The sequence below is a fragment of the Gorilla gorilla genome, chromosome 10, assembly GCF_029281585.2.
Source record: "Gorilla gorilla gorilla isolate KB3781 chromosome 10, NHGRI_mGorGor1-v2.1_pri, whole genome shotgun sequence".
NCBI lineage: Eukaryota > Metazoa > Chordata > Mammalia > Primates > Hominidae > Gorilla > Gorilla gorilla.
In genome coordinates, this window is record NC_073234.2 from 121,773,160 (window position 1) to 121,797,215 (window position 24,056).

Sequence of the window (24,056 nt, forward strand, 5' to 3'; positions counted from 1 at the left end):
TCCCCTTTGGGGTGTCTTCATTAAACGTGTCCTGAGAGGGAATACGATTGAGTTTGCTCACCACGTGTCAGCTTAGATGACCCACAAACCCCACATTAGATAGGGTTCTCATGATAAGCCACTTCATCCCTTAAATCCAGCCCACATGGCTGTCCCGGGCAGGTACCCGGCCCTATTGGTTTTGATAGGATAATAAGATCACATCCACAAAGAAAGGTCTGGGGGCATGGCAGGCAGCTGAAAGTTTTTGGACTATCCAGTCTTGCCTAAAATGCAGAATGTTCCGACTTCAAGGGCTCTCCCTCTGCTCTTGCCTTTTGAGACTGAAGAGTCCTTATTCTTTCTCTGACATTGTTTCTGGTCTTCTCTAGTTCTATTATGAATTGAGACATAGAAATCAGAAACATATGTATCTTTTTTCCCAGTCTGAATGCATCAAGGTTTCAAGAAAGGAAGATAATCTTTTTCTTTTGTTTCTAGCACCTTCATGTTGAAGCCTCTCAGAGCATGGTCTAATTTTTTTTACAGGGCATAACAGTCCGTGATGGTACAGCTCCAGTGGATCTTTCTAGTGTCATCTACAGACACGTCCCTTGAAAAGCCCTATGTGAGAACCACACTCAATTGTCAGAATGTGGTATAATGTACTCTAATGCCCTCATGCCATTGCTCACGCTGTGTTTCCCTACTTGAAACGTTTTCCGCTACCCCATGCTTTTGGTATGGCGTTATGATAGAGTGGTTAAAAGCATGGGTTCTGGGGTCAAATAATTATGGATTTAAATTCCAGCTCTGCTTGGGCAAGTGTCTTAACCCCTGTGAGCCTTAGTCTCTTTACCTTTCAAGTGGGGATAATCATACTTATCCCCGGGGTTGAGCACTCAATTAGAGAATGCACATCAAGTGGTCATTGCAATGCCTGACAAAGAGTAAACACTCGGTAAATGTTAATATTTCAGGGCCCAGCTTGGACACCTCTGCCTTTCCTTTTTCCTTGCTCTCCCTTAAACAAGATCCCCTATTCCCCCATGGCATTGGTCAATTTTTCATCTGGCTACCATAAGCCATTATACATTAAGTGGTAAGATAGTATTCCAACATGTTAACCATTTTTCCTTCTGTGATCTTTTTTTTTTTTTTTTTTTTTTTTTTTTTTTGAGACGGAGTCTTGCTCTTGTCACCCAGGCTGGAGTGCAATGGCATGATCTCGGCTCACTGCAACCTCTGCCTCCCAGGTTCAAGCAATTCTCCTGCTTCAGCCTCCCGAGTATTTGGGATTACAGATGTGCGCCACCACCTCGGGCTAATTTTTGTACTTTTAGTAGAGACAAGGTTTCACCATGTTGGCCAGGCTGGTCTCAAACTCCTGACCTCATGATCCACTGCTTCGGGCTCCCAAAGTGCTGGGATTGCAGGCGTGAGCCACCGCGCCCAGCCTTGTGATCTCTTTTCCCTAATTTCCCACCCCTCTATTCAAACCACTGGTCTTTTTGTACTAATACCTCAGGAAAAGGACATGGCAGCAGAAAACAAAGAAATGCTGAGACTGTTCCTGGCTTCTTGGTTTCAAAACTCCAGTCCCTTAGGGTATCAGAAAGAAGTTATAGATTTGATCTGGGGGAAGGACTATGAGGGACTGTGGCAGCTATGGTCTAAGGGCCAGCACCATTCAGCATTAGCCAATTGTTGCCGTATAGGACTTTGGGACCATGGCTACCAGAGCCTCCTGCTTTTGAAGAGAAACTAAAAACAATCAGGATTCTTAAAAAGTGAGTATAATATCAAACATCACCCATTCGTTGCATTTTTTCTTTCAACTCACTCATTCAACACAAATATATTCAGGAACAACTGATGGGTTAGAAGTTGGAAACACAAAGACAAACAAGATAGTTCCCGTACCAAGAGCTCAGTCTGGATAATGAGACACATAAAAAGAGGATATGGCATTGAGTGATAAGTCTTAGGTTAGTGATTTCCAAAGCATAATCACTGGAAAGCAACAGCAGGGAACTTACTAGAAATGCAAATCTGCAGGCCGGGAGTGGTGGCTCACGCCTGTAATCCCAGCACTTTGGAAGGCCGAGGCAGGCGGATCACCTGAGGTAAGGAGTTCGCGACCAGCCTGGCCAACATGGTGAAACCCCGTCTCTACTAAAAATAAAAATTTAGACGGGTGTGGTGGCGCATGCCTGTAGTCCCAGCTACTAAGGCGGCTGAGGCAGGAGAATCACTTGAACCTAGGAGGCTGAGGTTGCAGTGAGCCGAGACCGAGCCACTGCACTCCAGCCTGGGTGACAGAGTGAGACTCTGTCTCAAAAAAAAAAAAAATGCAAATTTGCAGCCAGCGCAGTGGCTCACGCCTGAAATCCCAGCACTTTGGGAAGCCGAGGCAGGCGGATCACCTGAGGTCAGGAGTTTGAGCCCAACCTGGCCAATATGGCGAAACCCCGTCTCTACTAAAAATACAAAAATTACCCGAGTATGGTGGCATGCGCCTGTAATCCCAGCTACTCGGGAGGCTGAGGCAGGAGAATCGCTTGAACCTGGGAGGGTACAGTGAGCTAAGATTGCGCCACTGCACTCCAGCCTGGACGACAGAGTAAGACTCCATCCCCGCCCCCCACAAAAAAGCAAAATTTCAGTCCCAATTTACCAATCAGAAAGCTGAAATTATTTTAACAAGCTTTCCAGGTGATTCTGATACACCCTAAAGTTGGAGAATCACCTTGATAATGGAAAGCAAAGAAGACTTTGGCACAGACAACCAACACACTTGAGCCAACCTTGAGATCCTCTGCCATCTATAAATCACTTTCACAGTCCCTTCTAGGCTAGATGCTAAATTGGTTCCAATCTGGTAATGCACAATGATGAGACACAAGTTGTATCTTGTCTCTGTAATAAGTAAATTGTAAGAACTTCAAAGGCAGGGTTGATTCTACTTTTGGTGTTTTTTCCATTCTTCTCATATTTCAGATATCAGTGCAATACTTAGAAAATACAAGTACTGAAATTTAAGTAGCTCTTTAGTAAATAAGAATAATTAACCTGGTGCAAGGGTTCTACCTTTATGAGGGAGAAATTGGAAAGCATATATGTACTTACAAATTTTCATAACTTTTCTTATCGTTGTAAAATATACATAAAACTTAGCATTTTAACCCTTTAAAATGATGTACAGGTCAGCAGCATTAAATACATTCACACGGTTGTGCAACCATCACCATTCTCCATTTACAGAACTTTTGCATCTTCCCAAACCGAAACTCCGTACCCATTAATTAATTGGTGCATTTTGCCTTGTTTTTTCTAATAGGATTTTTCTTTCTGTTGATTTGTATGAGCTCATTTTAAATTAGAGAGACCAGCCCTTTGTCTTCTGCCAATTTATTTTTTATTAATTCTATTTGTTGGTGATTTTTAAAAATCTGTTCAGAAAATTAAAAATTTTCCGTGGAATCAAAAAATCGTGTTTAGATTATAAAATCCTTTATGATTTGACTGTTGCCGTCTTGAAAGTCTTCATCATCTCAATGTTATGAATATCTGCACTTACATTTTCTTCTAAGTTTTTGTTAACATTTCAATATTTAATCCACAAAAGATTCACTTACATGTATTTTTTTCCCCAAATGGGTAATCAGCTCTTCAAACATTATTTACTGGACAGGCCATCCTTCCCCTACTAACGTAAATGTCATCTTTTCATAGTAAATTTCTCCATGCGCTGGGTATTTACTCCTACATCTTCCATCTAGTGCTTTTGAGAATTTTCAACACTCTTCCATTACACGCATGTACCATCATTTATTTAATCAATCTTCTATTAGTAGGCATTTGGGACGTTTCCTGCTCTTCCATACTAAACAATGCATAGAATTTTGGACTACATTAAATAATTCTCTGCCTCAGTGGTTCAAGTTGCGTAAATTATGCGTTTACACTTTTCTTCGGATTACTTTTAAAACGACAACCACTATGTTTTGCTGGTCTCAATTACCAGAGAATTGGCAAGAAACCTGACAGCTGGGGCTTAGGATTCCCTGCGCCAGACCTCCGAGCTACACCAGAGGGCGTACTTTCCTTACTCGGCCTCGGCCACATCCGGGTTCCACCGCAGATTCGGCCAGGGAGCAGGCGGAACCTTTCTACCGCGTCTCTAGCTAACACGCACGGCGGGGACAGTTTAGGCCTCCGCGCACCGTTCTCCGGGAGTCTTGCAGTTTGCTTGGTGCAGGGAAGGCGGGCGCGTAGGTTCTATCTGTTTCTTCCTCCTTCGTGAGCAGCATGGATGTGCTAGCGGAAGAGTTTGGGAACCTGACTCCGGAGCAGCTGGCGGCGCCGATCCCGACTGTAGAGGTCAGTGCCAGGCACGCAGGGAGCGTCAGGGACAAGGATGCGCCCTGAGGGGGCGTTGCCCGGAGTGCTCGGGCCGCCAAGGGGGCGGGCTGGCGGTTTGTGCGCATGCGCCGGGCTTCTGCGCACGCCCAGAGCGTCGCGCGTGCGAGTCTTTTTTCCAGGGCCGGCCTCCGCGTGCGCGAGTGAAGGCTGATCCCAGAGGAGCTGTCAGCCGCTGCGGGGGCCGAGAAGCCCCGCTGCTGGCTCTCGGGTTGGAGCTCTTCCAGCATAGGTGTGCGTGGGGAGGACTGACCCTCGCACTTACTGTGGCGGACGTATTGCATGTTTGCAGTCTTACAGAGGACACGGGGCCAGGGAGCTCAGGCCATTTGCATGAGGCACCACAGCCGGCTGTGGGGGGTAAAACCAGATCGTCTGAATTCCAAGCTAGTCATCTTTCCTTTTAACCTGAAGTTCCAGTTTGGGTTGCAGGGGAATTTTAAACGCCCTCAATATTTACTAAAGAATTTGCCTGTGTGTTTTCTGGGGGAGAGACTCCACAGCTTTCATCAGCTTCTCGGAAGTTAAGGACAGCTGCCCCACAGCGAGCTGCCCAATGAAGTGCGGCTGTCGACATATTTTGTTATCTGATAAGGCACATATTGTAATCTCTCTGAGCCTCAAAATCTACACTGACGTGGAATAGGGAAGTGGAGACGTGGCCGGAGAAGATAGCAAAGGAGAGATTTTGGGGAGAGAGAACAGGATACTTGAAACCTCCTCGGCAAGACCATTGGATGTTTTTGAGGAAGGAAAGTAAATCCAGTAGTATTAGAGTGAAGAAAAATAGAGGAGAAGAGATAAAAGACAGGGTTAAGTAAGGGTCTTGATTATGAAAAGTTTCAATAAACATCTGACAGAGCTTGGACTTTGTCTTGGAGCAGAGCTTTTGAAGGGTTTAAGCAGGAAAGTGACATGATCAGTAAGTCTATCGGATTATAAGAACCTCCTTGGCTAGGCGTGGTGGCCTATAATACCAGTAGTTTGGGAGGCCAAGGCGGGCGGATCAGTTGGGCTCAAGAGTTTGAGAACAGCTTGGGCAACATGGCAAAACCCTATTTCTACAAATAATACAAAAATTAGCTGGATGTGGTGGCGTGCACTTGTCCCAGCAACTCAGGAGGCTGAGGTGGAAGGATCACTTGAGCCTGGAAGGTCGAGGCTGCAGTGAGCCGTAATTGTGCTGCTGCACTCCAGCCTGGGTGACTGAGACCTTGTCTCAAGGAAAACAAAACAAAACCTCTTTATAATAGTTTGACAAGTTAAGGAAGTTGAATTAGCAGTTCCATCAGATTCAGTCTATAAGGGCATGCAATAGGCTGCTGATCATCAGGCAAAACTATTTTTTTTTTTTTTGAGACGGAGTCTAGCTCTGTCGCCCAGGCTGGAGTGCAGTGGTGTAATCTCGGCTGACTGCAACCTCTGCCTCCCGGGTTCAAGCAATTCTCCTGCCTCAGCCTCCCAAGTAGCTGGGATTACAGGCGCCCACCATCACCCCCAGCTAATTTTTGTATTTTTAGTAGAGATGGGGTTTCACTGTGTTGGCCATGCTGGTCTCGAACTCCTGACCTCGTGATCCACCGCCTCGGCCTCCCAACGTGCTGGGATTACAAGCGTGAGCCACCGTGCCCGGCTGCAAAACTGTGTTTTAACCGTGAAAAGTGAATATCAAAGAGCCAGCATTCACTGAGCACTTGCTAATGTGCCAGGTTCTGTTTAACCATAACATGCATTATGTTATTTAATCCTCTGAAATAAGTACTATTTTCACCCCCATTTTGCCAGAGAGGCCCAAAGATGTTAAGTAAATAGCCTTGCATTAGAAGCCTGGTAAGTGGCTAATCTGGAATTTGGACTCTTGTCAGTCTGACTCGAGTCTTCATCCCTAACTGCTATCGGACCACTTCTCCAGAGAGCTGAAGAAATAAGCCTGGGAGATTTCTATTTCTTATCTGAATTTACACAGCTATGAAGTGAACAGTGCTATAATTCCAGCCCTCTGATTACAGTTCCTCTTCCTGCACTCTATCCAATCCACCATCACCTCTAAAAAGTCCTGAGTTCTTAATCTATGCATATCTGAAACTTCATTCCCACCGTTTTCCAGCCCAGAACCACTGTCCTCTCTTACTTCCTAACTGGCCTACCTGGCACCTGACTTGTCCCAATCCAGTCTGTTCGTTGCTCTGCAGCCAGAGCTGTCCGTTTAAACACACAAACATGGTTATGTTGCTCCCTTGGTTAAAATTCTTCAATCTCTGCCTGTTGCTCTTAGGGCAAAATCTAGTGTTTACCATGTTTGTAATAAATTTCCTCAGTCTGACCAGTGCTTACTTCTCTAGTCTCTTTTCCCATGGTTCCCCCTTCTCCCTCCCCTGAGATCTTTCTACTCTGCTCAGTTTCTTCTGGATCGCTCTCCCCTTCCTATTTGTAGATTAAATCCCACATATCTATAATATAACTTCCCTAGGAAGGCCTTTCCTGATTCTCCCAGAAGATGGTAGATCTCTGCTACTTGCTGCCATTTCCTTTTAAATTGAGATATTAAAATATTTACTTAAACTTTCCAACTTCAGTGTTTTCGCTGAAACTTTTTCTAGTTAGGAGCTCAGTTTTACTTGAACTGGCCATGCCTGGTGTGTATTTTTTTGTGCTTATGGTAGCACAGCAGCATGGTAGTATGGTAGAAACAACACAAGCTTTGGAGCCAATTAGTCAGTTACTTGTTGAATAAATATTTGTCAGTGTTACTGAGTACTTACATGGTGGTGTATTATTCACAGGGTTTATACAAGTTCAAAAAATGTGTTTTCTGCCTCCCAGTGTGTTATAGGCTTATAGAGAGAGACATGTAAGCAAGTGGAATAACATGCAATAGGTACTGTGATACAAGTAGGCGAGGAGTATTTTGGTATTACAAATGGTAGCTGGGATGTGATGCCTGAACTGAGTTTGCCAGATGTGGATGAAGTGTGGTGGTGCGGAAGCATTCCAGATAGAAGGAGGAGGCGTAGGCACAAGTACAGCTGCAAGCACAGCATATGATGTATGCCTCGCTGTGGGGTTAAGACATGGTGAAGAGGGTGGGGAGGCACTGAAGAGTTGTAGAGAATGAGGTGCTCAGCTGTGCACATGAGGACATGTACACTGGCTTTAGTGCTGAGCACTGAAAGGGACGAGCAGGAAGAGTAGTAAGGAAGTATTGCCGCAGACCAGCTGAAAGATTATGAGGGCCTCAACTGGCACAGGAGCAGAGGATAAATGCGAGGAAGGTTAAAAGGAGGTCGACTCAGTAGAATTTTTGTTTTCCTGTTGATTAAGAAGAGTCAGAAAGTTAGGACTCCCGGGTATCTAATTTGGGATTGACTGGGATAAATGGTGATATTCATTGAGATTGAGAATGGAGCTGGGGGAAGATTTAATTTTGGACATACTGAGCTTAAGTAGCCTCTGAGGCTGTAAGGTATCACTGCCCAGTCAATAGTTGGAGGGGACAGGCCCATACCCAGTAGCTTACTGCAACAGTGATATTCACTCACTCATTTATTTATTCAGTATTTATTGGAGTCTTTTATGTGCCAGGCACTGTGGTAACAGGATAGACAGGGTCACTGCCCTTGAAAGAGCCCACATTTGGAACTGGGGGGCTGTGGGATGAGATGGGGGAAGCTAAACAACACTTTCAAACAGTGTTGTTTGAAATCCTCCATTCCCAGCCCTACTTGAGAAAAGACATCGCCAGGGATAGAACTTTGAAGAACACCAAAATTTGCAGGGTGGCAGAGAAAAAGAGGTGTGAGAAGGCCCGGCCGGAGGAAGGAAAGACATAAGAGAATGATACCACAGAGTGTTATAAGACAGTGATCGGCATGGCCAAATACTGTGGAAAGGGAATGTGAGGGGGCGTCAAGGGAGGTCTTTTGAAGTAGCAGCCTTGGTGACCTCTGTCGAGCTCTTTCACTGGCAGGTAGGTCAGAGTCCTGACTATAACGGAATGAAGGAGTGGGAAGTGAGGAACAGAGAAGCTAAATATGGAGTAATTTGGGAGAGATCGTAAGCTGAAGGGCAGGGAAGAAAGTAGTCAGAGGAGCTGCTGAGTCAAGAAAGTTTTAAATTTTTTTTTTAATCGGAGGATTTGAATACTCGTTTTAAATAGAACAGGTTGAATATCAAGGACTGAACTGGGGCAAGGTTTCCAGTCTTCAGGAGAAGGTTGGCAGGATTGTGTCTGTGGCGGAAGGGTTAGCCTTAGACCAAGGAATGGATGGTCCTTCCTTTGAAATGGGAGGAAACGAGTATAAGAAGGGGTGTAGAGAGAGGAATTTGAAGATGTGGGAGTATTAGCTCATAGGGCTGCCGTAACAAAGTAACCACAAACTAGGTGGCTTAAACAACAGAAATTTATTTTCTCATAGTTCTGGAAGTTAGAAGTCTGAGATCAGGGTGACAACAGAGCTGGCTCCTTCTGAGGGCTATGAGAGAGGATCTGCTCTGGGCCGTCCCCTACTACAGGTGTTTGCTGGCAATCTTTGGCATCCCTTGGCTTGCAGAAGCTTCACTGAGACCTCTACCTTCATCTTCACATGGCATTGTCCCTGTGTGCATCTCTATGTCCAATTTCTCCTTTTTTATAAGGACACCAGTTGTATTGGATTAGGGCTCACCCTAATGACTCATTTTACTTAATCACCTTTGTCAAGACCCCGTCTTCAAAAACAGTCACATTCTGAGATACTGGGGATTAGGACTTTAGCATATGAATTTTGAGAGGGACACAATTCAACCTATATCATTGTCATTCTTCTATTTTTAAATTTAGATGTAATTTATATAATAAAATGTATGGATACTAGATATTCAGTTACATTGGTTTTATAGTTATGTGCTCTATGTGGACATTGCATCACCCCAGAAAGTTCCCTTATGACCCTTTTCAGTCTATCCCCTCAACCACCTTTTGATTTCCGTCATCATAGATTAGCTTTGCCTGCCTCCCTTGTTTTTGACTATACCCAGGGGTCTGCCACCTTCCCTGGCCACTCCTCGGTCTCCTTTGCTGGAGCTGCCTCCTGCTTCTCCTCTCTAATTGTTGGATTATTCTTGGTTGGTCTCACTTTGTGGAACTCTTCTCCATCTACATTCCATAGGTGATCTCATCCATTACGTGCCTTTAATTACCATCCACTTGTTAATCTCTTCCTAGTTTATATCTCCAGGCCACTCCATTCCCGAATTCAAGACTCATTTGTTGCCTCCTTGACATTTCCACCTGAATGTCTAATGGAGATCTCAAGCTTAACACACCCAAACCAAATTTCTAGTAGCCCCTCCACACCTAAACCTGCTATTCCTACAATGTTCCTCACCTCCATCAATTTTAACTCTATCCCTCTAGTTGCTCAGGCAATGTAGGAAGCAATCACCATATGTGCCATCCTTCTGTAGCCCTGAGATGAGCTCTGACCAGACAGTAGTTGAGAGAGAATGGGAGGGAGAAAGAACTCCCTTTGGGTCTTGAGACCCAGCTCTCCCACCAGACTCTCTGAGCCTTATTTTCCTTTTCTCAAACTGGCAAACTTCACTTAGGAAGTGTCATGAGAATAAAATAAAGGATTGAAAAGTGCTTAAAATCTTGAGTCATCAAGAAGAGATTAAGTTATATTCTGTTTAGGGAACCTGTAGTGTATGTATGTATGAGTATACATATTTATATGCATATGCACACATGTGATTTCCATAAAAATGTTTAAAAATTATTCTTTTTGTTTTGATTTACTTTCCTTTGCTTATTTTGGAACATTAAAATAACTTATGAAAGTACTGTTGCTGGTACAGAGTTCTGATATTCTTCTTGTTTTGGCTCACAGGAAAAATGGAGGCTGCTTCCAGCATTTTTAAAGGTAATTGTTTCACATTTAATAATAATTGGTTATTTTTCAGATGAAAAAGTCAAGAAATAAGCCATTTTTTAAAGATTAAATTTTTGTCATCAACATTTTTTGATTTTGTATAGCTGTGTTTGGAAATACAAGGAATTATAAGGTAAAATCCCTGCCTGAAAGGTGCTGGTTTGGAGAGTGGTAGTCTAATTTTAGAGAGAAGTAGTAGTACATGCACAGTAGCATGGCACATGATTAAAAACCAAAGTGCTATCAGCAAAAGAGCAATGGTCAGAGAGGGCCACCCAAATGAAGTGAGACATAAACCACATCTTAAGAGAAGAAGGTTTAAGCCTGAAAGCTGGGTGCAGAGAGCGTGGCTCAATCAAGGTGTTCAAGAGGAGCCTCCACAGAGTCTGCAGGAAATAGCGACCAGTCAAGAGGAGCTGCTGAATATGATATGATGTGGTGTCGGGCTTCAATTCAACTTCCAAGAGCTTATGCTAAGAAGTAATGAGTACCACAGTGAGAGACCACTTGGCACCCGCTAGGATAGCTATAATCAAAATCAAATGTTAATAAGGGTGTGGAGGAATGGGAACTATCATGCTCCACTGGTGGGAACGTAAAGTGTTATAGCCACTTTGGAAAACAGGCTGGCAGTTTCTCAAATGGTTAAACAAAAAGTTACCACATCCTCCAGCAATTCCACTCCTAGATATCTGTCCAAGAGACATGAAAACATGTGTCTATGCAGAAACCTGTACACAAATGCTCATAGCAGTATTATTCATAGTAGCCAAGAGTGGAAACAACCCAAATGGCCATCAGCTGCTGGATGGATACACAAAATGGGATGTATCTGTACAACAGAGTATTATTTGGCAATAAAAAGAAAGCAGGTACCTGCTGCAATATGGACGAATCTTGAAAGCATTGTGCTAAGTGAAAGAATGGAGACTTGAAAAATGAGGCTGGGCGTGGTGGCTCATGCCTGTAATCCCAGCACTTGGGGAGGCTGAGGTGGGCGGATCACGCGGTCAGGAGTTTGAGACCACCTTGGCCAACATAGTGAAACCTCGTCTCTACTAAAGATACAAAAAATTAGCTGGATGTGGTGGCGGGCCCCTGTAATCCCAGCTACTTGGGAGGATAAGGCAGGAGAATAGCTTGAACCTGGGAGGCAGAGGTTGCAGTGAGCCGAGATCGCGCCACTGCACTGCAGCCTGGTCGACAGTGTGAGATTCCGTCTCAAAAAAAGAAAAATGAGTAGAGTTTTGTCTCTACTCATTTTGGACTCTACTCTAGAGTTCAGTTGTGTGTTATGGGCAGAGGGGAGAGTGCTGGGAAATGAGGCTGGGAAAGTTGTCAGGGCCAGTTTCCTGATCAGATTTGAAAGCCATGTTAAGGATTTGGCTTTTCTTCTAAAAGCCATAGGAAGCTATTGAGGAGTTTCTAAGTCGGGGAGTGACCAAGAATCAAATAAAATGGTCGTAAGGTCAAGAAATTTCTTTTTCCCCCTAAGAGACCAGGTCTTGCTGCATTGCCCAGGCTGGATTTGAACTCCTGAGTTTGAGTGATTCTCCTGCCTCTGCCTCCCAAGTAGCTGTGACTGTAGGAATGTGGCACCTTGCCCGGCCTTTTTGTTATTTTTTAAAAGGAGCTGCACATAAATGGAGAAGAAGGTGCTGGGTGCTAGGCACAGTGGCTCACGCTTGTAATCCCAGCACTTGGGAGGCCAAGACAGGCGGATCATTTGAGGTTGGGAGTTTGAGACCGACTAGCCTGGCCAACATGGTGTAACCCCGTTTCTACTAAAAATACAAAAATTAGCTGGGCATGGTCGTGGGCACCTGTAATCCCAGCTACTCAGAAGGCTGAGGCACCTGAACTGCTTGATGCAGGGAGGCAGACGTTGCAGTGAGCCAAGATTGCACCACTGTACTCCAGCCTGGGCAATAAAGCGAGACTGTCTCAAAAAAAAAAAATTTTTTTTTTTTTTTGTTAAAAACTAAGCTACAAATACACACGTTAGCCTGGGCCAGAATCATCAATATCAGTGTCTTCCACCTCCATGCCTTGTCCCACTGGAGGGTCTTCATGGACAGTAACACACATGGAGCTGTCATCTTCTATGATAACAATACGTTCTTCTAGAATACTTCCTGAAGGACCTGCCGGAGGCTCTTCTTGAGGAGGGGTCACTCTTTTCAGAAATACACTCCATGAAATCAAATCAAGTCGTAAGTCATTAGGCGATAGGAATTTTTCAGCTCCATTATAATCTTATGGGACTGCTGTCAGATATGTGGTCTGTAGTTGAATGAAATGTTGTTATGTGGCACATGACCATATATTCATGTACTCATATTTTGATTTCCGAGAGTCAGATTGCTTCTCAAGGAGGAAAACTCTCGAGGATATACTAGTAAGACGATGCAGAAATGGAATGAGAATGCATTAATGAAAAGATTTATTAAATAAAATTCATGGATTTTTTTTCTCATTTTGATTTTGATAAAAATTTGTTGTTCACCTATTATTAGATTCCATTATATGATTTATTATTTGAGCATATCATCAGTACTCTTTGCACTTTTGCTAACCTGTTTACTTTCTCTTTCTATCTGTTTAGGTGAAAGGCCTTGTGAAACAGCATATAGATTCATTTAACTATTTCATTAATGTAGAGGTAAGCATCAGATGTTAGAAATAGACATAAACTAAGGATTAATTGGAAGCCAGAGTCTTTGCTAATGTTGCATTTTCCACTGCAGATAAAGAAGATAATGAAAGCCAATGAGAAGGTTACAAGTGACGCTGACCCTATGTGGTACTTAAAGTAAGGAACCAACATTCTTAATTTGCTATGTGGGTTACGTCTAACATTTTTTAAAGTGAGTGAAGTTGCTATCAAAACTCTTTTAAAATCATTGTCTTGGCCAGGCTCGGTGGCTTATGCCTGTAATACCAAGCACTTTGGGAGGCCGAGGTGGGCAAATCACCTGGGGTCAGGAGTTCGAGACCAGCCTGGCCAACATGGTGAAACCCTGTCTCTACTAAAAATACAAAATTAGCCAGGCGTGGTGGTGCACATCTGTAATTCCAGATACTCAGGAGGCTGAGGCAGGAGAATCGCTTGAATCTGGGACGGGGAGATTTCAGTGAGCTGAGATTGTGCCACTGCACTCTACCTTTTACAACAGAGTGAGACTCTGACTCAAAAAAATAAAAAATGAAAAAATAAATCATTGTCTTTTATTAACTATAAAGTGCTCAAATTAAATTTTTAACTGGCAAATTATAATGAGCTATGGTTGGGAAAATTTTGAAGCTATTAGGTTTTAAATATTTAAATTTTTATTTTGAAATAATGTTAAGCTTAAAAGAAAAATTGCAAAAGTAGTACAAAGAATTCTTCAATATTTTTCACCAAGCCTTCACTGATATTAACATCTTACATAACCATAGCACAATGATCAAAACCAGGAAGTTAGCACAGATACGATGTTGTCTACTAATCTATAGACCTTATTTGATGTTTTCTCACAAATGTCCTTTTTCTGGTGTAGGAATCAATCCAGAGCTCCGTGTTATGTTTAGTTGTCTTGTATCCTTAGTCTCCTCAATCTTTCTTGGTCTTTCATGACATTGACACTTTTGAACAATCTAGTCAGTATTTGTAGAAGTTCCTTTAATTTGAGTTTGTATGACGTCTGATTGGGTTATACATTTTTGGCAAGAATACCACAGAAGCAATGTTTTATGCTGTTCTCACTGATTCGTATTGGGGTTACAGATGCCAATATATTTTATTACTAATGATTTTAACTTTGTTCACTTGATTAAGGTAGGATCTTCCAGATTTCTCCACTGAAAGGTTACTATTTTTCCTTTTGTAATTAATAAGTATCTTATAGGGAGATTCTTTGAGACTATGCAAATACCGTTTCTCATCATAATTTCACCAACAGTTTTAGCATACATTGATGATTCTTACCTATAACAGTTATTATTGTGGGCTTATCTAATGGTGAACCTTTATTTCTATCATTCCTTCTGCAGTGATACTGGAATTCTGTACAGAATAGTTTCCTTTTCCCCTCACGTATCTCTCTATATTAATTTATATCAATTTGGACTCATGGATGTTTTATTTTATTCTATGAGTACTATCATATATATATATATCCAGTACTGTCATTTTTCTGTTGTTCAGACTGTTTCAGCTTTGACCATAGGGAGACCCTTCAGATTGACTCTGGTGTCCTTTCAAGATGCCACCATTATTTTTTGAGCGCTCGTTTGCTTTCTTGGACCGTAAGATATGGTTCATCTGGTATGCCCCCGTCCCAGATTGGGAATCCAAGGAGCCCTAGAGTCTCCCTTTTATTGGAAAATAGTATTTAGATTCCAAGATATGGACACTAAGATTTCAGCAGGTAGAGCTCAGAAATATGTGTATGTATACGAACACATATGTGCAGACACATCTGTATTTCTTTATCCTATCCATTTTTACATATATTAAAAACCATGCAGACTGATACCTCCAATTTCAGTTCGACACTGCAGGACTCATTCTAACCTTTTCCCTTTCCTTATTTAACTTTTATCCCAATAATGAGAAATCTGGCTCCCATTATCTGCAAAATTAAAAAAACATTTTTTTCAATCCTAGACTATAAATAAAGTTTCAGAATTATTAACTCATACCTCTGAGAGATAAAATTTACATTTGTGCACTGTCATTTTTATCTTTAGCCTCTCAATGTCCAATCAAAATATTGTCTCCCAGGGTTACTTACATTAGTTCTTTTCTTTATTTTTTCAGTATGCGAGACATTATTATGGTTTAAGAGTTAGACTTACACAAAAAAGTATATTCAGAAAATAGTTGTTCCACTTCCAGTTCTTTCCACCCTGTTCCCAGCCACTCTCCATAGGTAACTAATCTCATTAGTTTCCGCTTTATCCTTTTCATCCTTCTTTTGCACAAATGAGCGTTTTTTTGTTTGTTTTTTTTTTGTTTTGTTTTGTTTTTGCCTTTATGGCCTCTTCTTTCTTTTGCAAATGATAGCATATCATCAGTACTCTTTGCACTTTGCTCTTTCATTAAGTATCGTTTTTAGGGAGCTGTATTTCCAGTATTTTTGTAAAGAGATTTGTAATATTTTTTAAAAGATACTTTGATAATATTTCCCTCCTTTGTAAAGCTATATGTACTATCACTTCAAGAAGATCTCCAATTTTAATATTTAATTTGTCATCCTTACCAAGATAAGCATTTATCAAAACATAATCTTTGTATTTGGAAGGAAAATAGCTTGTTTGCTTTTATGATCTTTGAAGAAGTATAATTCATACCGCACTAATTTGCTTTTCAGATATCTTAATATCTATGTTGGGCTTCCTGATGTTGAAGAAAGCTTCAATGTAACTAGACCAGTGTCCCCTCATGAGGTAATTATGAACCTTACTTTAATTGGACTTGTTTGCTTTAACTCAGAGTCTGCCCTTAATATATACTCTTAAAAGATCATTTAAAAATGGAATGGGGGGGACATTCTTTGGAGAAAAAGGGATTAAAGTTCAATGTGGGCCATAATTCTACTACAGAAGGAGCACTTTGAAGTGGTCAGGACCCTGTTGCAGAGAGGAGCAGTAACTGTCAGATTCCTGATTCTCTTTCAGTGCCGTTTGAGAGACATGACATACTCTGCCCCTATTACAGTGGATATTGAATATACCCGAGGCAGCCAGAGGATCATCCGCAATGCCTTACCTATCGGCAGGTGAGAAATGAAATCCGTATTAGAGCCACACTGCCTGGATTCCAGCCCCATGATGTGATCCCATTTCCTCATCTGAAAAATGCAGGAAATGCTGCCTATTTCATAGGTCCAATGAGTCAGCATGTGTAAAGCACTTAGAATAATGTCCAGCACATAGTCGTGGTTGTTACTATTTATTAATTGTGAAACCTTTTCTAAGAAGTTGAGGAAAATGTTTCCCTTTCCTACTATAACTCTGAGCTGCTAGGGAACCACTAGATACAATAGCCTTTCAGTGAACTCTCCTGGACAGGTCTTCTTGGTGGATACATATATTCTGAGATTGAGTTTTCCTGGAATTTAACTTTTTCTCATCTACAGGTATTTAAGGGAGAAGTTACTTATTTGCCTGGTACAAGTTTGGAAATGATAGCATCCACTTGCGTTTTTGCAATCTGCCCTTCCTGATTAGGGAAATATATTGACTCTCCTTTAGAAATGGACAAAACCCACAATATTATGTGGTCAATAATGGTACTAGACTTTAAACTTAGTCCACATAATTTCTGTTCAAGTGTTTTTCCCCCTCTAAAAAGTGCTAAGAGCACTTTGAACAAACATCCATTTGTTCAATAAATATATACCAACTGCCTATCACTTCTTATGTATGATGCTGAGTACTTAGGTGAGTAAAAGATATACAAAATACAGTTCCTATTGGCTACCTTCATTCACAGCTGTCAGGGAAGACAAGCATATGTAATTATGGCACCATTTGGTAAGGGGTCTAGAAGTCCAGATTTTTATGGAAACATGCAGGTTTAACAAATCCTCCTATACTTCCCTCAAAGGAAGGGGTAATTTGTATTGTTTCTCTCCTTAGTCTTCACTTACAAAAATAAGTAAGATATTAAAATGTTCATCTTGGTTTTAGCAGGACTGTTTATCAGTGTTTTTTTTGTTTTATTGTTTTTTTTTTTTTTTTTGAGACAGAGTCTTACTCTGTTACCCAGGCTGGAGTGCAGTGGCATGATGTTGGCTCACTGCAACCTCTGCCTCCCGGGTTCAAGTAGTTCTCCAGCCTCAGCCTCCTGAGTAGCTGGGATTATAGGCGTGTGCCACCACACTCAGCTAATTTTTGTATTTTTTGTAGAGATGGGGTTTTGCCATGTTGGTCAGGCTAGTCTTGAACTCCTGACCTCAGGTGATCCGCCCGCCTTGGACTCTCAGAGTGCTGGGATTACAGGCGTGAGCCACCGCGCCCAGCCTATCAGTGTTAAGATGAGAACTTCTTTCTTTCTTGTATATGGACCATACTTGTGTCCAGTTAAATTTTGGATCATAGCTAAATTATGAACTAGATTGACTATTGTGAAGGAAAGGCAAGAGAGACTGGAGGAAAACATAAATTTGTAAGATTGAGGGTTTAAATCCTGGTTTAAAGAGGGAGCATGAGTGGGCGAAGGACATGAACAGACACTTCTCAAAAGAAGACATTTATGCAGCCAAAAAACACATGAAAAAATGCTCACCATCACTGGCTATCAGAGAAATGCAAATCAAAACCACAATGAGATACCATCTCACACCAGTTAGAATGGCAATCATTAAAAAGTCAGGAAACAACAGATGCTGTAGAGGATGTGGAGAAATAGGAACACGTTTACTCTGTTGGTGGGACTGTAAACTAGTTCAACCATTGTGGAAGTCAGTGTGGCGATTCCTCAGGGATCTAGAACTAGAAATACCATTTGACCCAGCCATCCCATTACTGGGTATATACCCAAAGGACTATAAATCATGCTGCTGTAAAGACACATGCACACGTATGTTTATTGTGGCACTATTCACAATAGCAAAGACTTGGAACCAACCCAAATGTCCAACAATGATAGACTGGATTAAGAAAATGTGGCACATATACACCATGGAATACTATGCAGCCATAAAAAATGATGAGTTCATGTCCTTTGTAGGGACATGGATGAAATTGGAAATCATCATTCTCAGTAAACTATCGCAAGAACAAAAAACCAAACACCGTATATTCTCATTCATAGGTGGGAATTGAACAATGAGAACACATGGACACACGAAGGGGAACATCATACTCTGGGAACTGTTGTGGGGTTGGGGGAGGGGGGTGGGATAGCTTTAGGAGATATACCTAATGCTAAATGACGAGTTAATGGGTGCAGCACACCAGCATGGCACATGTATACATATGTAACTAACCTGCACATTGTGCACATGTACCCTAAAACTTAAAGTATAATAATAATAAAATAAAATAAAATAAAAAGGGGGGCATGTAACTAGCATTTGTTGAATACCTGCTATGTGCCATACTATGATAGGCAATGTTGTTTGTTAGCTCCGCATTCATAAAAATGACCTCTAGTCATTAGAATGCTTATATGTGCTATGCATTACCTAAATTACATATATAATCTCATTTATCTTTTGGAGTAAAAAGATTTTAGTTTAATCCAAATTATATTTGTACTTGGTTAGAAATCAAACAGTACATAAAAACATTTGATTCAAAACAGTAACCTCCCTCCCTCTCTCCCCTTCCTCACCTTTCGTCCCATTCCCAACTTCATAACTATTTCTGTTATTTTTTTCTGGGGGTTATTACATCCATAACTTTATTTTGTGTGTGTGTGTTTTGTTTTGTTTTTTTTTTTTGAGATGGAGTTTCACTCTGTTGCCCAGGCTGGAGTACAGTGGCATGATCTCAGCTCACTGCAACCTCCGCACCCCAGGTTCAAGTGATTCACCCACCTCAACCTCCCGAGTAGCTGGGATTACAGGTGCCCGCCACCACGCCTGGCTAATTTTTTTTAATTTTTAGTAGGGACAGGGTTTCACCACATTGGCCAGGCTGGTCATGAACTCCTGACCTCATGTGATCCACTCGCCTCGGTCTCCCAAAGTGCAGAGATTACAAGCACGAACCACCATGCGTGGCCAATATCCATAACTTTAAATGCGATGCTTTGACCTCTATTTCTTAATACATTAACTGTAGACATTATTTTTTCCCTCCTGATATACGGGATGTGGCTTAGCTTACCTGTGTCACCCACTTTGCTTCTCCCTTCGTCTTCCAATTTTTCCTTCTTGTTTTTAATTATCTTTTTGGTTACTGTAGTAACTGAAATATTCTTATATCTTCATGTCATATTACATAACTTTAGTCAGTATGTTCATTTCCCTTGATATAAAATGAGAATATTCTTATTTCTATCTTCCCATTACGATTTCCTTTTTAACGTGAGTTATTTAGAAGACTTAAGATTTCCCAATTGGTGCTTTATGTCAATTTTTGGAACTTTGTAGAGACCTGTTTCTATAAATGTTTCATGTTTATTTGGAAACAAGAGGTATTCTCCAGTTGTTTTGTGCCATTGTCTGTGTTTTTCTTTCAGATCAGACTTGTTAATTGTGTTGTTTAGATGTTTTGTATCAGCATTGCTTTTTGATTTGTTTGTTCTATCAATTACTACAATAGGTATGTTAAAATCTCCCACTATGATGGTGGATTTTTCCATTTTCCTTATGGTTTTGTGTATTTTTGCTTTTTTGAAGCTATGATATTAGGTGCATAGAAGTTTAGAATTGTTAAATCTTGCTAGTAAACTGAACCTTTGATGATTGTACATTTATCTTCTTTATCTCTTATAATATTCTTTGCCTTGAATCTTATTTTGTCTGCTCTTAGCATAGCCACATTTGCTTTCTTTTGGTTATATTTCTGGCATATCATTAAAAAAATTATTGTCTGTTTAATCTTTTGTATGGGCTGGGCACAGTGGCTCACACCTGTAATCCCAGAACTTTGGGAGGCTGAGGCGGGTGGATCACCTGAGGTTGGGAGTTCGAGACCAGCCTGGCCAACATAGTGAAACCTCACCTCTACTAAAAATACAAAAATTAACTGGGTGTGGTGGTGCATATCTGTAATCCCAGCTACTTGAGAGACTGAGGCATGAGAATTGCTTGAACCCGGAAGGCGGAGGTTGCAGTGAGCCGAGATTGTGCCACTGTACTCCAGCCTGGGCAACAGAGCAGGACTCCATCTCAAAAATAAAAATCTCTTAAATGTCCTTATGTTTTGAGTTTAGTTGAAGTAAACTGCATATGGTTAGATTTTTTAAAAATTTGTCTTGAGAATGTAGTTTATTTTTATTTGTTTTATATACATACATATATGCATATATATTTGAGTGTATACCTGTCAACTTATTCTATATTTTAAAACTGTCTAGCTTTTCATGTTTCAGGTTTTTTTCCATTTTTCTTTTTGGATAATGGAAGATTTTTTTTTTCTCACCCTTCCCCAACTGATTTAAAAGTCATATACAGTATTTCTGATTGTTTATGTTTACCTTAGAAATTTTGAAATGCATACTTAACAAAGTTTGAAAATAAAAAATACCTTTATTCTCTTCCTGGCAACAAAGACCTTAGAAAGCTTTAACTTGGATCAAATCAATCACTTTGACTTACATGCTTTTGTTGTACCAAATTTTTGTTCTATCTTGTTTTGTTTTGGTCTTTTTGAGACAGGGTCTCACTCTGTCACCCAGGCCAGAGTGCAATGGTACACTCATGGCTCACTGCAGCCTCAACCTCCTGGGCTCAGGTGATCCTCCCACCTCCAGCCTCCTTGGTAACTGGGACTATAAGTGCACCACCACACCTGGCTAATTTTTGTATTTTTTGTAGAGACGGGGTTTCGCCATGTTGCCCCCGCTGGTCTCGAACTCCTGGGCTCAAGTCATCCACCCGCCTTGGCCTCCCAAAGCATTGAGAATTGCAGGCATGAGTCACCATTTGTGGCATGTTTTTTTTTTTTTTTTTGAGATGGAGTCTCGCTCTGTTGCCCAGGCTGGAGTGCAGTGGTGCGATCTTGGCTCACTGCAACCTCCGCCTCCCAGGTACAAGTGATTCTCCTACCCCAGCCTCCTGAGTAGCTGGGACTATAGGCGCACGCCACCACGCCCAGCCAATATTTTTTGTATTTTTAGTAGAGATGGGGTTTCACCACGTTGACCAGGATGGTCTCGATCCCTTGACCTTGTGATCCACTTGCCTTGGCCTCCTATAGTGCTGGGATTACAGGCGTGAGCCACCGCACCCGGCCTCCTTGGCATGTTTTTTTCACCTATAAATTAGAAATTGTTATTGTCTTATGAAGTTCGCATTTGTTTATATCCACACACATTAGTTTCCATTTTCTTTGCTCACCATACATTTTTACACGTCAGACTTTTGGTTAGTGTTTATTTTCCGTCTTCCTGAAGATGAATTTTTTTTAGAAATTTATTTAGTGAGGGCCTATTAGTACATTAGTAACTTCTCTCAGTTTTTGTCTGAAAATATCTTTATGTTGACCTCATTCTGAGTGAATACGTAGCAGAATACACAAATCGAGGTTGGCAGTTATTTTCTCTTCAAGCACATTAGGTGTGTGCTTGACACACACTTCGAGCACACTGCTCTGTGTCATTGGTTGTTGTGAAGTTATTGTGCATCCAGTCATCCTTCCCTTTTTCGTAGCCTGTCTTTTTTTCTGGCTGGGTTTTAAACCTTATCCCTAATTTTGGTGTTTAGTATCTTGACTGTGATCTGCTTAGGTGTAGCTTTCTTTTTATCTTGTGCAGATGTTACTGTGAGGATTTATGGCTTTCATATGTCTTTAAAAATTTATGGCTCTTATCTCTTTGAATAGGACTTCTCACCTATTCTGTGTATTTTCGCCATCTAGAAGTCTGATTAGATGTTGATTAGTCGCTCTCTCTCTATCCTTTCCTGACTCTTAAACTCTCTTTCATATCTTCCATCTCTACGTCTTTCTGAAATTCATTCTCAGTAATTTCTTCAGATGTCTTTTCCAGCCCAGTAATTATATCTTCAGCAGTATCAAAGCTATTATTATCCAACCTATTTCTACATTTTTAAGTTAGTGCTTAAAATTTCCATTTCTAGTACATTTTGCTCAGTTGTTTTTCCAGACTGCCTGGTTAGTTTTCATAGCCTCTTGTTCCTTACACTTGGATGCATTGTGCTATTGCCAAGTAACTGATGAGAATCACTTTGTCTTCCATGAAGGAAGTGTTGCTGTCATTTCTGACTCTCACTAAAGCCTGTATGCAAAGTTTAAACCAAACATTTGAGTTTTTTGTTTTTTTGTTTTGTTTTTTGAGACAGAGCCTCACTCTGGAGTGCAGTGGTGTGATCCTGGCTCACGGCAACTTCCACCTCCAAGTTCAAGTGATTCTCCTGTCTCAGCCTCCTGAGTAGCTGGGACTACCAGCACACACCACCACACCCAGTTAATTTTTTGTATTTTTAGTAGAGATGGAGTTCCACCATGTTGGCCAGGCTGCTCTCAAACTCCTGGCCTCATATGATCCACCCACCTTGGCCTCCCAAAGTGCTGGGATTATAGGCATGAGCCACTGCACCCAGCCTGAGTTTTTATCATCTGTACTAGACGAGCAGCGTGCCTGAGAAAATACTTCGTTTTGCTTGGCTTCCATGTAATTGCTATTTCTCTGCCTTTTCTAACATAGTGCATAGATAGACCCTTAGTGAGGTGGTGTGCACTGCATGTTTTGTATTTTTTGCAGCTTTTATCATTGACAGCCTACATGTGATATTTTCTTTTGTTTTATTTTATACAGAATGCCCATAATGCTACGTAGTTCAAACTGTGTTCTTACAGGAAAAACGCCAGCAGAATTTGCCAAACTGAACGAATGTCCCTTAGATCCAGGTATGTGTGAAGTCTTGGATTTGTCCCACTTTCCTTATTCTTTTATTCTGCTGCTGCTGTTGTTTTAACATTTTGTCTCAAAAACAGTACCAGCTTTTCTACTTTATAATGAACTTGTTCACAAAACACCCAGAAATTTGTCTCTAGCTTTATGCTACTAGTCTGTATTTCTTTCTTTCTTTTTTTTTTTTTTTTGAGATAGTGTCTCACTCTGTCATCTAAGCTGGAGTGCAGTGGTGTGATCTCGGCTCACTGCAACCCCTGCCTCCCAGGCTAAAGCAATCCTCCCACCTCAGCTTCCCAAATAGATGTGACTACAGGCTTGTGCCACCATACGCAGCTCATTTTTGTATTTTTAGTAGAGATGGTGTTTTGCTATGTCATCCTGGCTGATCTCCTGGACTCATCCACCTTGGCCTCCCAAAGTGCTGGGATTACAGGCGTGAACCACTGCGCCTAGCCCTATTAGTCTATATTTCTCAAAGACATACTGTTTCCTCTTTTATTTCAGGCTTAAGACTTTAATATGACACATGCTTGTTTATTGCCATGATTTGTCAGTCTTTTCTTTCTATCTTTGCCCACCAGTTTCTTTTGGTATGCCTAAAAATTCAAGAATAATCTTCCAGAGTTACTGGCCTTGCCTGGTTGAAAAAAATCAAGTATCACACTTCAGGGTGTTTTAAATGCAGTAAAGCAGTGGGGAGATGAAAGTATTTTTTTGTTTACATTTTTAAAAATTTTATTTTTGTACCTATTTCTAGGCAATTTCTTTTGTAAAATTTCAAACTTAGAACTTAACAAGAAGTTTCTCTTAATTCTTTAACTCGTATTTCACATTGATTTATTTGAACTTATAGTTGCTTTAATCTTATTCCTGTAAAGTTGCATTGTTTTAGAATCCCAGAAGTTTTGGAAAGAAGTTAATGAAGAATGTGACTTTACTAGACTGTAACAGAATGTTGCATAAGTCAAATATGTTGTATTGTTTTTGCTTATATTCTGCAGGTATAAAATGAAGTATTACTTTATCCTACTCTGAATTATGTGCAAAAAAAAATACATGATGATGCATGAGTTTTTTTGAATATGGAATATTATTTTGGAAACCTAATCTTAATCTACCATTACCACTGATTTGTTAGAAAACTTAGAGTAAATTTGAGCTTATATTGAAAATTGTCAGTTACACTTGTACTTAAGAGCTCTGACAAC

The 24,056-nt window shown here is 41.0% G+C and overlaps 1 protein-coding gene across 1 annotated transcript in view; it reads left to right on the plus strand.

Moving 5' to 3' along the window:
* Nucleotides 1-3,388: 3,388 nt before the first annotated feature.
* The window catches only part of POLR3B (RNA polymerase III subunit B), a 147,506-nt gene continuing 126,838 nt past the window's right edge, over nt 3,389-24,056 (plus strand). Inside the window, exons 1-7 of the mRNA XM_019038901.4 lie at nt 3,389-4,362; nt 10,269-10,301; nt 12,916-12,972; nt 13,058-13,122; nt 15,668-15,743; nt 15,975-16,075; nt 22,750-22,841. Coding sequence (XP_018894446.1) covers nt 4,291-4,362; nt 10,269-10,301; nt 12,916-12,972; nt 13,058-13,122; nt 15,668-15,743; nt 15,975-16,075; nt 22,750-22,841 — 496 coding nt within the window. The 5' untranslated portion in view covers nt 3,389-4,290. The remainder of the gene's footprint in view (nt 4,363-10,268; nt 10,302-12,915; nt 12,973-13,057; nt 13,123-15,667; nt 15,744-15,974; nt 16,076-22,749; nt 22,842-24,056) is intronic.